The sequence below is a fragment of the Aythya marila genome (assembly GCF_965140915.1).
Source record: "Aythya marila genome assembly, chromosome: 1".
In the NCBI taxonomy this organism is placed as follows: Eukaryota; Metazoa; Chordata; class Aves; order Anseriformes; family Anatidae; genus Aythya; species Aythya marila.
In genome coordinates, this window is record NC_139042.1 from 129,166,238 (window position 1) to 129,180,331 (window position 14,094).

At 37.6% G+C, this 14,094-nt stretch overlaps 1 protein-coding gene across 2 annotated transcripts; it reads left to right on the forward strand.

Annotated features, from left to right (window-relative positions):
* Positions 1–35: 35 nt before the first annotated feature.
* Positions 36–13,242, forward strand: GOLT1B (golgi transport 1B). Of its 2 annotated transcripts, XR_014317447.1 has the most exons (6): positions 36–165; positions 3,803–3,894; positions 5,654–5,832; positions 9,175–9,256; positions 10,648–10,764; positions 12,469–13,242. XR_014317447.1 is itself a non-coding variant. In XM_082759695.1 (5 exons), exons 1-5 carry the CDS (start codon positions 141–143, stop codon positions 10,684–10,686), a joined length of 417 nt encoding a protein of 138 aa, XP_082615821.1. In that variant the 5' UTR covers positions 37–140; the 3' UTR covers positions 10,687–13,242. The 2 variants fall into 2 exon arrangements, 1 of the variants encoding a protein (XP_082615821.1); XM_082759695.1 differs by having other exon boundaries at positions 37–165; positions 10,648–13,242.
* Positions 13,243–14,094: the final 852 nt, after the last annotated feature.

The window sequence follows — 14,094 nt, forward strand, 5'->3', positions numbered from 1 at the left end:
GCCGGGCTCCGCCTCTTCCGCTGCCGGCCTCCTTCCAGCCGGCGGCGAGGCGCAGGGGCTGCGTGTTTCCGGAGGACGTGGCTGCTGCCGCCGCTCCGCTCCGCTCCCGTTTGCTTCTTGCTCCTGCTCCCGCCGCCGCCATGATCTCGCTGTCGGACACGCAGAGTGAGCGCCGCGCCCAGCCCGGGACGCGCTGAGGGGGGCCCGCAGCCGGGGCTGGGCGGGCCGGGCAGGGGGAGCGGGGCTGCTGGCCCGGGGCTGGTGCCCCCCGCCTTGTGGGGCTGGGCTGGGCTCCGGGAGCTTCCCGGTGTGGGGCTCTGGGGGCGGGTGGGATAGAGCTGAATGAATGGGAGCTGGGTGCTGAGCGAGCAGCAGCTGGCAGGGCGCCCCCCTTCTCGTGCCCCCCTTGTGTGGGTGGCAGAGGTGCTCTGCGGGTCCCCCTCGGTGGCTGCACGGTGCCACTTGCAGCTTGGTCCTGCTGATGTAGAAGTTCTCAGGTGGTCTTGGAGGGGTTGTAAGGAGAGGGCCAGCCACGTAATCTAAAGTCAATAAAGGAACACTTGTATGGGAGCGTGGTCTTGTCGTCACTGGGGGATAGAGATGCAGAAAGCAAAAACACAGAGAGGGTCCACAGGCACATAAACTGCCAGGTAAGGCAGAATGGTAGGCCTCTGATTTATGCTAATGTCACACACATGGTCCTTTATTAGTGTGGCTGCTGTGAAAGGAAATAAGGCTGTGCACTAACCACTGTAGTGTTACTTGAAGGAGGGTGTGTAAAAGCTGTTAAAAAAAAAAAAAAAACTCAGATATAAACTTATCTTGATAGCTGGGTACTGGAAAGACAGCTAAGGCAAAGGATGAAGGCAGGCAGCAAAGCAGGCTAGCAAGATTCCAGGTGAGGGATTTCTCGAGATGATTTCAGTGTGATTTTATGGTTTGTTACTGAGTAGGTAGTAGCTTTTTAGTGTTAATTTCAGTTTTATGACCCATTAAATCATTGCGGGCTTTGCTTTTGTGTATTCACCTATCATCATGTCCAGACTGTTCATTAGAGGAAACAAAATATCTCTTCAGGATGAAGAAATCTATTCTCTGGTTTTACTTTTCTTAGCTTCTTGTTTGGGGCCTTCACCTAACTCCTTGTGCTGACTCTATTGCCTTTAACTTTCAGATCCAAGAGTAGTAGGTAAAATACTGTATAGTTTGGGGATTTTTAATTTAATTATTTCTCTGAAATTCTGGAGATATCTTCAGATATTTTGAAACTCACTCCTGCTTGGAAAAAGTATAGTTAGCTGTAGAGTCATTAGTGGAGTAGTGTGATAAGTACCTGGAGAGGGGCACTGCATTAGTTGACATTTGAAAACCCAACTCTAAAGCTTCTGAAGGACTATAATGCATGATTCCATTCTTGTTTTCATACCAAAGGTAGAGGACATGCTGTTGTCTTCCCTGAACTTTCACAACCAGTGTATCTTAAGTTTTAGTATTTGCGAAGTGATTTTGATGTAGTGCTGCAATACTCTCTCACAGCTCATGGGATTTTCACAGAAACATTGAGAAAGCATTGCTCCCACCTCTCGGGAAAGCAGTTGTTTAAAAAAATAAAAACCAGAACATCATGTGGTTAGTGTGTGTTTCTGCATTCTAGACACTGAGGTTGTATTTGAGCAATATAGTAATAATTCTGGTGTGGGAGGGAGAAGGCATTCAAAACCAGCTCACACCCTCTATAAAACTTCCTTCTTTATTGTTTGCAAAGATGATGTACACAATGGCAATGCTAGTTATACTGAACTTGATATTCTTGGGGGGAAGGGGAGGGGATCTGAGTTCTAATATGAATCTGATCAGTAACATCTATTTGAGATGAGTCTAGAAGTACTTCCCACTTCCCTCTGCCAATATCTCATCAGCTTTCAGCAGGAATCTTTGATGTGATAATGGTGGGCTCTTTTCCTTTCCTTTTTTTTTTTTTTTTTCCCTCTGCTAACCAGAGAACATGGTTGGCTTCTAAAGAGAATCTGAATTTGTCATAGCAGTGATTACAAATGTGTTTCAGGTGAATACAGGAATGTGTAGAGTAGTAAGTGCAGCAGCTGTTGGGAATCAGCCTCTGCTTCTTGTTAGATCCCTACTTTGTGTTGTTTCTGAAGGAGGAATGAATACTCACTTCCAATGGCTGCAACTCTGTCTTACTGGCAGCTGGTAACTCTTTTGGAGCACTGCCTCCAACTATTTTCCTCCCAGATTGTTTCTGCTGCTTCTAAAGTAAAGAGCACTAGAGAAAAGGGCAGGCTGCAATTGTTGTATTAGTTTCAGTCAGCAGTTTCACTGAAAATACAACTTGCAATTTGTCTGTTTCATCATAAATATTGTAAATGTCTGCTCATGTAGTAGTTTTAATCCTTAGTGGTTAAAATGTTCATAGCATAGGTTTAGTGTGGTGGACAGTATTGTACAATTACAGATTTAACACTGTGTGGTCTTCAGCCTTGCTGAAAGAGAAGCCCTTAAGGAAGTTGAGGAATTTGAATGTTTCTTTACTCTGAGCTGTTCTGAATTCATTTGCTACAAATAAAGTTTTTTTTGTTATATACAAGTCTGAAATAGGCACTATGATACTACTTTTCTGCTAAGCCCTTCAAGCAACAATAAATAATCAAGTAACTCAACATTGCAGTCAAAATGGGCAAAGAAAATACCTACAGATAACTGTTCTGGCTTTAATTTGGCTAATGATAGTGGTGAAGGTTTGGGGTTGTTTGTTTTTCAGGCTAGACCATACAAAAGTACTGGGGTCCCCAATATATGCTGGATTGCCAGCCTATCTATAATAATGCTGTTCTTGCTAAGCTATGTTTATGTATCCTGTGGGTTTCTAATTTCTCTAGTCATAAGGACAGTGGTAATATAATGGTGAGTGCATGGATAACTGCAAAGGCTTTTGCAGCCAGGTTGCTGCTGTTCCTCTTCATTCAGTCTGTGAGAGAGTCAGAGGAAGGCCTTACAAGTTTAATTTTAATAGTAGGATGTATTTGTATGTATTTTCTTCAAAATGCATTGGAGGCTATTGCCAAATGATATCTTTTAATCATAGCTTGACACTTCTAGCCTGGTTTCCCAGAGAAGCAAAGTTTCTGTCCTACTCTTGCCTACCCAGTGTTTCTTGTCCAACCTTTTCAGACAGGCAGAACTCAGAGTATTTGCAAGTTCTGTGACAGCTGGCAGGGAACCCAAGCTAATATTCAACAGCAGTCAGCACATGTAATTTGGAAGGAGCCTACAGCATTTGTCTGGAATGGTGTTTAATCCAGAAGTTGGGTGGTAGTGCCATGTGAGGTGGGATGTGAGGCCTCAGGAGGATGGGAAGGATGGGTTACTTGTGTTACTGCAACAAACAAAATGGGATAAGAGTTGAAAATGGAAAACAAGGTTTCATTTGTTCACAAAATCCTTTTCTCCATGCTAGCAGTATATCAAAAGGGATCTTTGCCATATGTGTATATGCATACATGCTTTTGTTGCACTCGGTTTCAGTATATAGTTTCAAATATATCCTTTTTATGATAAGCAGCTTCCACCAGTTAGTCTTTCTCTAGCTGGTATTGAAATAATGTATCTACAAGACTTTGTATGCTCAGGAATGTTTTTTAAGTAGTCATGAAATAGACTGGGAGCTTGTCTGTGAATTTAAAATGTCTTTATTAAATGTTGCAGGTTTCTCACAATTTTTATGCATGAGTTCTTCTGGTGCCATGTTTTGTTACATACTTGATTTTTTTGTTTCTTTTTGCAGAGATTGGAATGGGTTTAACAGGCTTTGGAGTGTTTTTCCTTTTCTTTGGAATGATTCTCTTCTTTGACAAAGCCCTTCTGGCTATTGGAAATGTAAGTTTGTACTCTTCAGTCTTAGATTCTGCACTGCTCAGAATTAAGTATATGATATATTGTTCTCTTTTTAGTTTAATATATTAATCACATTGAAACTGGGACACAAAAATACCGTGGTAACTTGGTGTAAAGGAGGAGTTATGCTCATGGTTTGAGTGAAGCATTTTTCCTGATTAAAGTTAGAGCAGCTCTTATCAATCTAAACATCATACCTCCAGGTCAGGCCTTTGGTATGTTGTTCAGACAAGCAGCAACTTGTTTTACAGTAGTTATGCTGATGCAAATAAGATTTTTAGGTTGGCTGTTATTACTAACACATTTCTTTTTTGTGATCTTATAACTGTCAAAGCTAAGTATCTATTTGGATAACAATACTAACATGTTCTGTGTGTTCTGTTAAACTCTGTTTTGCTGTGCTTTATCAGGGAAGAGAGAAGCATGAGCTCTTGATCTGGGCTTAGAAGAGCCAATTGTCTTTCATAGTAGTGAGCTGTAATATCGTCAGTCTTTACCAAATTGAAGTTTCTGCTTAAGCAGGATTAAAAAAAAATCCTAGTGCTGATGCATAAAATTCCCAATGCAAAACAAATGAAAAATAACGTGGTGTTCCCTTAAATCAGATATCGCTGTGCCTCTGCTGTTCCTAGCTTTGCCAGCCAGTCAAAGCATAAAACCTGAAAGAGACTTGCATCCTCTTTTGGTGATACCTAAAAGTCTGTGCTCCAAACTGATCAGTTTCTTTCTGTGGCAGCAGCATCAAACACTCAGATTTCCTAAAGGAAAATTCAAAAGTATGCATTTGAATTAGGGTGCATGGCAAAAGAGTAAGAAATAAAATAACGCATATTTTTTTCTTAATGGAAGGTGGAAATAGAGATCCAGTTTAGGGAAAGTGATGAATAGGGAGGAAGAGACAATGAAAGGCTCTGTGGTAGGCAAAGATAATGCAGGAAAAGGTACTGTATCCTTAGAGAGGTGTTTTTTTTGTTGTTTTTTTTTTTTTTTTAAAGTGTTAAAGTTTATTAAATAACACTAATGGATGAAGTTCAGGTTTATGTTAATCTTGAGTAAAATCTGAGATACTGTCCCTTTTCAGCAAAAAATGTTGGCCAGGTGTATGCTTACAGGATGAAGTAACTTCCCTGTTGCTGAAAGACGCTCACAGTGGCTTTAAATAGTCTGCACTAGCATGATAGTGTTCAGCCTCTATTGGATCTAGTAAATAGTTACACCGTTAAAGCTAAAGAAGGTAATTGGTAATGCCCTGCGTTTTTTTTCCTGTTTTGACTTTCCTGTTTGTTTGTTTTTTTCCTGTTTTTGACTTTCTGCAGCATGAGCTTTTGAAGATGGCCATGCTGCAGAACAGAGGTGATTTTGCGGCATGTCTGTTCCCACTACTGTTGACAGCTAAGGTTCCTCCAACTAAGCTTCAGCACCAATTGTGGATAACAAGGGTACTTACATTACAGGAAAGACAATTTTTGTAGCCAGGTCTTCTGACACGACTGTTTGTTAGAAATCACAACAGTACACTTCCTAATATTTTTCACCTATCTGCTTAAAAAAAATTTAGAATGCCAGGTATAGCACTTTAAGGTGGAGTTTACAAAAGAAAACACTGCCCAATTCTCCCTCGTGATCAGTCTTGGTATTAAAGTAAGTTGTACAAAAAAGCAATCTCATGTTTTAGAACATATATGCATTCTAAACTTAGGAATTTAATTAGCTGTTTTCTTTATTTTTTTCTCTCTTTTAGGTTTTATTTGTGGCTGGCTTGGCTTTTGTTATCGGTTTAGAAAGAACATTTAGATTCTTCTTCCAAAAACACAAAATGAAAGCGACGGGCTTTTTCCTGGGTGGTGTGCTCATAGTTCTCATTGGTTGGCCTTTGATAGGAATGATCCTTGAAATTTATGGTTTCTTCCTATTATTCAGGTAAGACTTCTTTCCGAATTGCTTTCTGTATTGGTACATGGGGGGAAAAAAAAGTACTTGTTTAGTGGTGCTGTATTGCAACTGGCAAAATAACATTATTTGAATGTTAACTTTTGAAGGATTTTCATGAAGTTGTTGGCTTACATTTGCAAGAGGTGAAATGCTGGTGTTATTCAGGACTCAAATCTGTTAATGTTTGAGGCAGATACCAAAATGACTTTGATAATGTTGCTTATGTCTAATCAAATAATTGCACAGCTTCAAACTATTTGGGAGCCCAAATTGTTAGCAGTCCTAAGTTTAAGTATTTTCTTCTAATAGGCAACTTAAATACCTAGGGTCTTCCTTTTTTTTTTTTTTTTTTTTTGGTGGAGAGTTTGCTCTTTTCTTTCAGGAAAAATACTTAGTTACAGATGTCCTGTTTTTGTAACCTTACTATTTAATTACTGTGGTAGCCCCATGGAAAGAATGGAAAGATGGCATCTGTAATGTTTCATCACACTTGTGCCCTAGGATAGTTAGAATATATGATGTGCTGGTTTTGGTTACTGTTGTCCAAAATGCGTTAAGTACTTATGAATGTTCTTGTTCTTGAACAGCAATCTTTATCCATGTTACATCTTCATACATGTTATAAGAAATATGGTGCATCTGGCTCAACATGTCATTGCACTTCTTATAAATGTAATTGTAAGGGTGAATCCCTTACAATGTATCCCTTACAGTGTATATGTATTTTTATTTATATTTCCATGGTTGAAGCTCCATACTCTGGAAAACAAAGCAGAAAGTGTGCTAATAAGTAAGAAGGGAGGCTTTTATTGGTTCTTGGACTTCCATTCAGAAGACTGTTCCGTTAATACTTATTAATCTAATACAAGGCTGTCTGAAATTTTTTTCAAAGTGTTCAGCTGCTGGCTAAATAATACAGTCTCTCATACCTGGAATCAAAACATTGCTTTCATGCTACTCTTTTCTTCCACTTACTAAAATGGTATGTTAATCTGACATTTGAGCTCTTTAGATAGGATATCTCAAGAGTATTTACCTTGTTTCCTGTTGGACATACAGATTTCTGAAAACTCTTCTTGCAGTTTTAACACATGCTTCTTATTGTTTTACACTGTGGTATTCTGAACTCAACATCACTGCAAATGTTTTCAAAATCACTAGTTCACTGGATACATTGTCACTTATTGCACATGTCACTTGGGTTTAATCAGCCAGTACCAAATGGAGTAGAGTATCTTTCCAAACAGAATTATAAATTGCTATGTCTAAGCAAATATAATTATTCATGGATTATCCGTTTGTGCTAGCTAGGGGCTATCGGGATAAAATAACGTTGAAAGGATTAAAGAAAGTCAGTAGGACTATCTCTTACCCAGAATAGTATCAACAATGGATAAATAATTCCAAGTGAATGCTGCTCACCTGTTTTAACTTAAAATGTATCTAGACAATCTTTTCTAGTGCTTAATAGTTGTCAGAATCTTAATCTCTTGCTACAGTGGTAGCTAGCTACTACTTCAAAGGTGTTTGTTTTGCTTGACTCATTAATTTCAACCACAATCACCTTTCTGGCAACTTTTTCCTTTCTGAAGAAGGAAAAAAATGTTTCCTTTCCTCACGCACAACTTCATACAATTCCTCAGGACCACCCAGCTTGTTTGCATACCAGGAAATCTTCATGGTTATCACTGGTCTCTGAAGTACATGATCCCCTTAGGCTCAAGGAATACAAGATCAGCATATGCAGTTTTGGATTTGTTAGATCAGCCTGTTGTGAGGGTGGGAATTTCTGCATGTCCTAATGACTTCAGTTACGTGACTTGCCAGGATTTTTATATGAAAAGACTTTATTAGGAGCAATTTAGCTGTTCTACTGACTACTTCAGCTAAGGTGATACTATATCACTAGGGTGATTTATAGGATACTATATTCAGCTAGGGTGGTACTGTATTATCCTTCATTCAGTCTTGTGATTTGTAGACCTCTTAAAAACAGTTCCACTAGGTGTTCTGGTGGCTGAAGAATTTTTGCGTGTGGGTTGTCATCTTGTGTAGCTGGACTACTTTTACACAATCATCTTTCACATACCCTGCAGAAGTAATAGCAGAGCCCCTGTTGTACACAAAACAAAGGTTAGGTACTGGTGACCAAAAATACGAAAGAGATGACATGATTGCAGTGATTTCATTTATTTAGCATGCATCATCTCACTGAAGTGAGAAAGCCATGACTGCTCTTTTACTCAGATTTAAATCTGGAATGTCTTTCCCTTTTCTATTTAAGATACTGCCACAAGTTTCCTATCAGAGGTTTAGTCCTTTGCTATACCTTCATGCACTTAAATTTCATTCACTGGAGAAGGCTATTACAGTACAGTTTCTTGTTATACTCTAAACTGCTTTTGGACCCTTGTTCAGATTACACACATTCAAAGTTATGGCTAAAAATACCATCCTACCCATAATGACTTTTTCTTATTCTTGGCTATACCAACTCTTCTAGTGTCTTACAAGTGGTTTGTGTGCCCTGCATATCATGATTTACTGGATCAGTGAAATGATCTGTTTTTTTAAGTAAGAAAATCATACAGACGTGTTGCTGGTATTTAAGATATGCACAGCAAAAAGTTCCTACCAGTAAGAGGATGGTGAATAGTGAAATCTTGCTGTTCTGATGTGACTGAGGTTTCATTACGTGTTAATCCTTATTCTATGCAGGGAGTGTATAGCTCAACTCAGAAAGTCAGCAGCAGCTGAATTGCAACAGTTGACTGCAAACAGCTGAGATACTGCCATAGAAATTTGTTTTACTGTTACAGATACAAAGGGGACGTTAGACCATAGCAGCTATCCTAGGCAGCAACCCCTGGCTCATTATTCAAATTTCTGACTTTACGTAAACTTGTCAAAGAAGTGAATGTTCAACTGTGTCATGCTTAATTTTCTTCAGTTAATATGAAGATTGTTATATATAGTTTCAAAGGGAATTACTTGGAATTAACTTGAAGTGTGTTTTACATTAGGTATTGTAAGAACGTGTTATTAGTTGGGAGCATCAGTTCTGTTGATTAAGTTGGATATTCACTTCTTAGTTACTGTTTTTGAAGAGCTGACTCAGAGTTTTGAAGAAAATGTTTATCCATTTAAAAAAGCTTTTTGTGTGTTTTCTCTTCTGAATGTGTTCATTTATTTGGTTAAATAACTTTCAGTGAAGAAGCTACAGGACTTCAGTCTTGGTTTTAGAGTCAACTCTATTTCTTCATTTCACAACAACGTTGGAACAGTTTAATTATAAAAACTAATAAAAATCTTCTGATATTTTACCCAAAGGGGGTTCTTTCCTGTGGTGGTTGGCTTTATTAGAAGAGTTCCAGTCCTTGGTTCCCTCTTGAATTTACCTGGTATAAGCTCGGTAAGTGTTAGGTACTCAATGTAAAATTTGAGGCTTTTACTGTTTTTTGTAATTATTGTTATTGCAATAGTAGAAATGCATTGGAATTAAAGCAGATACACTCAAATTCACTGCTCTGAAGTTGTATTCCTGTATCGGTCTTGTACCATACAGATGAACTTCATTCCCAGTGAGAGGTTTTTAAATGTAAAAGGAACAAAAAGACATCTTTGTGGAAGTTGCCCCCACTTAAGCATTGTGAAGTAGAAAGAGCACTGAATTGTGACTCAGAATGCCAGGGCTCTGATTCCTGCCTCATTGTTGGCTTGAGGTGACCACAAAGAGGTGGTCACCTCAGGCCAACAATTCTGTGCATGATCTCCTGTCTGTCAAGTGAGAAGGGCACTGTACCCCTTTGTGTAGTATTTTGATATATCTATGAAAAGTGATCTGTGAAAGCAAAGAGGATTGTTTACTGTTAACATGCACCTTATATGGTGAATCCAGAAACTCTTATGATCCATACTTGTTCATCAAGTACAATATTTATTCAGGTCCCTTGTACCAGATTAATTCTTGCTATTTAGTAACTTTGTACTTCTTCAAATCACATGCAGTTTTCCATTTTCTTGATTTAAGTAGTTATGGCTTGAAGACAATTAACAGGTGCTAGAAAGATGATAACCTAGGTAGGGTGTTTTGGTCAACTACTTTTACTGTGCTAATTTCTGTATGTATTTTGCCATAAATGCTTTTAACCCTGGTTTTCAAAGCTACAGTTTTAATAGCTACTACTTAAAAAATAATAGGGGATATAACTCAGATGTATATAGTCTGTTTTATAAAAATTAGTGTTTAAGATCATCTGTTCCAATCCTGCAGTTGAGGCCAAGTTCTGGCTCATTTGTGATCAATTGAATGCTTCACTTGTCAATTGATCTTGTCTACTCATTTAAATTGATCATAATGGGGTTAAATCTTGTTATAAAAAGATAATTGTTAATGTTTTATTCAAAGCCTACGTAGGCTCAGAAGAGAATCCACAGTAATGGTCAGTTGAAATATCTTACTTGGTCTACTAATGCATGTGTGGCTGATACTGTATTGTTTTGTTTTAATCATTAAGCTAGCAGTGGTATCTGCATTCTTATATTTCCTTTTTCATTCTGTTGCATCTTCATGTTGCACTGTTAATGTCTATATGAGAAAACATGTCATGCAGAAACACGGTTGCAATGTAAGACTTTTAATTTTCACAAACTTAAATCATGAGATCTTGGTGAGTACTACTTGACTCTCATTTTCAGTTGCATATTAACTGTGCAAGTAGCGAGTTATATTTGAGAGTAATTACACTGTACATAAATGTAATGCAGCCTAAAACTTTTTTCTACTTTTCTCCTTTTCCGCAGCTTGTAGATAAAGTTGGAGAAAGCAACAACATGGTATAATGACAAGGCAGCAGAAGACTGATTCTAAACTTACTGTATTATTTATAAAATCCTTTTGAAGAATACTCAGCACAAAGAGTAAGTTGTGTACAAAGGAAAAGCTTGTAACATTCTTTATGTAACAGTTTAATTTAAAATGTATAGTCAACAATATACATTAGAAAAGAAGCTCAGCAAGTATGCTTCTAGGAAAAGTAACTCCAGAGTTCAGGAAGTAAACTGAAGAGGTGAAAGTCATGGAATAACATGTTACAACTGTTCAAGACTATTTTTGTTGATTTTGGAAAACATGCTAGAGGCAATGAACCCTTTTGGATTTAAAGGTGCCTGTACTTTACCTCCTTATTGTCAAGGTGCAGTAGAGCAAACAGGCCTCCATTTTTAAGGGTGATCCCAACTTACCCAACCCTCTGCTTGCTACCCTCAGAGTGTGCAAAAAAAAAAAAACAAACAAAAAAAACCACCAAAACCACAACACAACTTCTTGTGTAACAAGAGATGCGTCTTCTGCATGAAAGTTAAGATGACTATTCATCTTTAAGTGTATTGTGACAAAAAAGGAAACCCTACACAGTTCTGTTGTAAACATTTTTGTAAATATGTGGCTGAAATAAAACATTGTTATCTTAATGTTTCAAAGCCAAATGTAAGTTGATTGTATTTGCCTTCCTTTTTGGAATATGCAAAAGGTCAATCTTTAATAACTTCAGTCTTAAATGTTGGTTCTGAATGTGTAGAGTTCAACAGGGAACTCTGGAAACTGACTTACACTCCTTCCAGTTTGTTCTCCTCATATGATGTCTGCATCTGGGTGAGAATGTAGCCCCTTCTCACTAACATGAAAACTTTGAAATATGTTTGGTTCACAAAACATGCATTTGGTTAAGGTGCTGACATGAACTTTGTGAAATGTATCTTATCAAAATATGAACATTTGTTTTTAAATGGTTTGAAGCTAAGGTTTCTTTGTTTATTCTGGAACTACAAATTGACTTTTATTTTTTACAGTAATAAAAGGAAAACTTAAAATTCTGTGTATGTGAGTCCATTGGGAGTAAACTGAGCTAACAGGCCAACTAAAGATCAAGTGCCAATCTCAGTATGTTTCGTAAATTGTTACTTGGGTTATCTTCAAATAATTTAAAACTTCTCTCAATTATAACAACAACTTAGCTGTTAGAGATTCTTATCTAACCTGGAATAAATGTCCCCTAATAATGCGAAGGTCAAACTTTTGCTTCTGCTGGAATGCTAAACATTGTGCACTTCCAATAGATTTAGTTTCATAGCGTCCTCACCTAAAAAGAAATAATAATAATTTAAAGTTGTATTTGTGAAGGTCCTGTGGTTTTCTGTTGTTTTTCACTTTTTTTTCTTTAAGTGTAATCCCACAAACTTAATCAAATGCAATGGTGTAGTGTTTCAAGTAGCTATGTAGTCTTAAAGGTCTAATGACATTTTTTTCATTATGCAGTTAAAATTGGTATTTTTTTCAAAACAACTGGTAAGAAGAATCCTTACATCCTAACCATTCTGGAAGTTGCTACGAAGTTTATTTGTATAAGGCATAAGTTTTTTTCACTACAACTGCATTAATGCCTGCAGCCTACTATTTCTAGCTTCCATACTTAATTTGCTTTCTTCTCAAACAGGCACAAAATAATTCAGTGGGAAAAAAATGCTATGACATTTATAATGAAGAACATCTGAAAAAAATGTGTTTTTATGAATGTTTATATTAAAAGTTAGCTATACTTGCCTGATAGCATTTGTCTGTTACAGTTTACAGACAGGAGTAAATATGACTTGTGGCTCCTACCTCAGAGATGAACCAATTTTAACTGCTCCTGCAGATCTGTTGAGTGCTAAATGACTAGAAATAATACTACAACTGTTCGGCGAACTCATCGTATCTGCTTTGGTAGAGCAGTGGTCCTTACTGTGGGAATCAAGTACTGTTTAAAGCAGTATTTATGTTAGAAGTCAGCTACCTGAAGATTTTTCTTCCTGTCTTTTGAGAAATAATCTAATGGGAGAGGTGGATTGTACCACATGACTCGAATTCTGACTGAAAGCAAATCACTTGGTAAGCTGAAGTACACTCACCACCAAGAAATCTCATATCTTTCAGAGGTGATGAAGGCACTGCTGTGTGTGATCTTTTAGCCCTCTGAAACTGATACATAGGCAGCTCATCTTGCCTCTATTTAATTTATTATTTATTTTTAAAAAGTCAGTTTTTGTCAGATGTGAATTGCTGTGAGATGCATCTGAGGGAACAAAATTGTATGTTGAATTTAGCGTTGTCTTTCCCTCAAGGTAACATTGTCTTTCAGACGGTTTTGTCAAGATAAATGTGAGTGGCAGCAACAGTCAAAACTACTTAGCCTTAAATGTTTCTGTCATTGTAAAAAATCTCTAACAGAAACATGTTTAGAACTTTTCCCCTTTTAAATGTAATTTATAACTGCTGCTTCAAAAATCATAAGGATGGATCTTATTCTGAGCAAATGAATATTGTAAATATACTTGTCATACCTTGAATAAATGGGTACCTTTTTCTATAATGTCTTTGTGTCTCCTTACATGCAAATTTTATGCGTTTTGACAAGTTTTTCCTTTCCAAAGGTTAATGAGTATGCTTTGTTACTGCCTTCCTGTCTTACACTGATGTTACTTGCATAGTAAATAGTCTGATTAATCTTAAATAGAAAGGTTGCCTCTTAAAATAAATTTTCTTTTACATAAGCATCCCCCTCTTTCTTCTTTAGGTATCTTCCTATACATAAGATATTACTTGTTTTTAAATCAAGGGGTAATCCACATGTAAATGCCTGACAAACAGGATGTTCTCAACTGCAGTATTACCCACAAAAGCCTTTCTTCTGCTTTGTTTCTCGTTAAATTTTAGTACTGCAGTTAGAATCTGTTTATTCAGGCAGGAGCAACAACTGGAGGCATGTTCTCAGCTGGTTGTTGACATTCTGTTTTCAAACATCACAACAAAAGGGAAATCACAATTAGGTGAGAAATGCTGTATTTGTTAAACTACCCTACCCTCCTCACATAGGAAGAGAAGAAATAGTTTCGGAGGAAGAAAGGCACAGGTCTAGCACTTAGAGCAGGTCCTGGTTCTTGTGCTTTCAGTTTGTCATGGATATGAGCATTACTTCTCTATATCCTAGAGAGTGACCTGATAAGGAGGCTCACTCTTCTGTGGTAAAGTGCAAGCTTACAGCGGGCTGTTGTTTATTTTCAGAGAGAGTAGGAAAACACCAAAGCAGGCATTTTAATTTGTTGAGGTGTTACATTGGTTCTGTGTGCTAGTTCATGCTTAAAAACTTACTTTGACTGAAGTTCCAGCCTCCCAATTTTACCAGAGTTGTTTCTATCCTAAGAATTCCAAAG

Coding starts and splice junctions, on each gene's coding strand:
- GOLT1B (XM_082759695.1), top strand. CDS start 141: ATGATCTCGCTGTCGGACACGCAGA. Junction 3,895..5,653: donor CCCTTCTGGCTATTGGAAAT/GTAAGTTTGTAC, acceptor TCTCTCTTTTAG/GTTTTATTTGTGGCTGGCTT. Junction 5,833..9,174: donor GGTTTCTTCCTATTATTCAG/GTAAGACTTCTT, acceptor TTTTACCCAAAG/GGGGTTCTTTCCTGTGGTGG.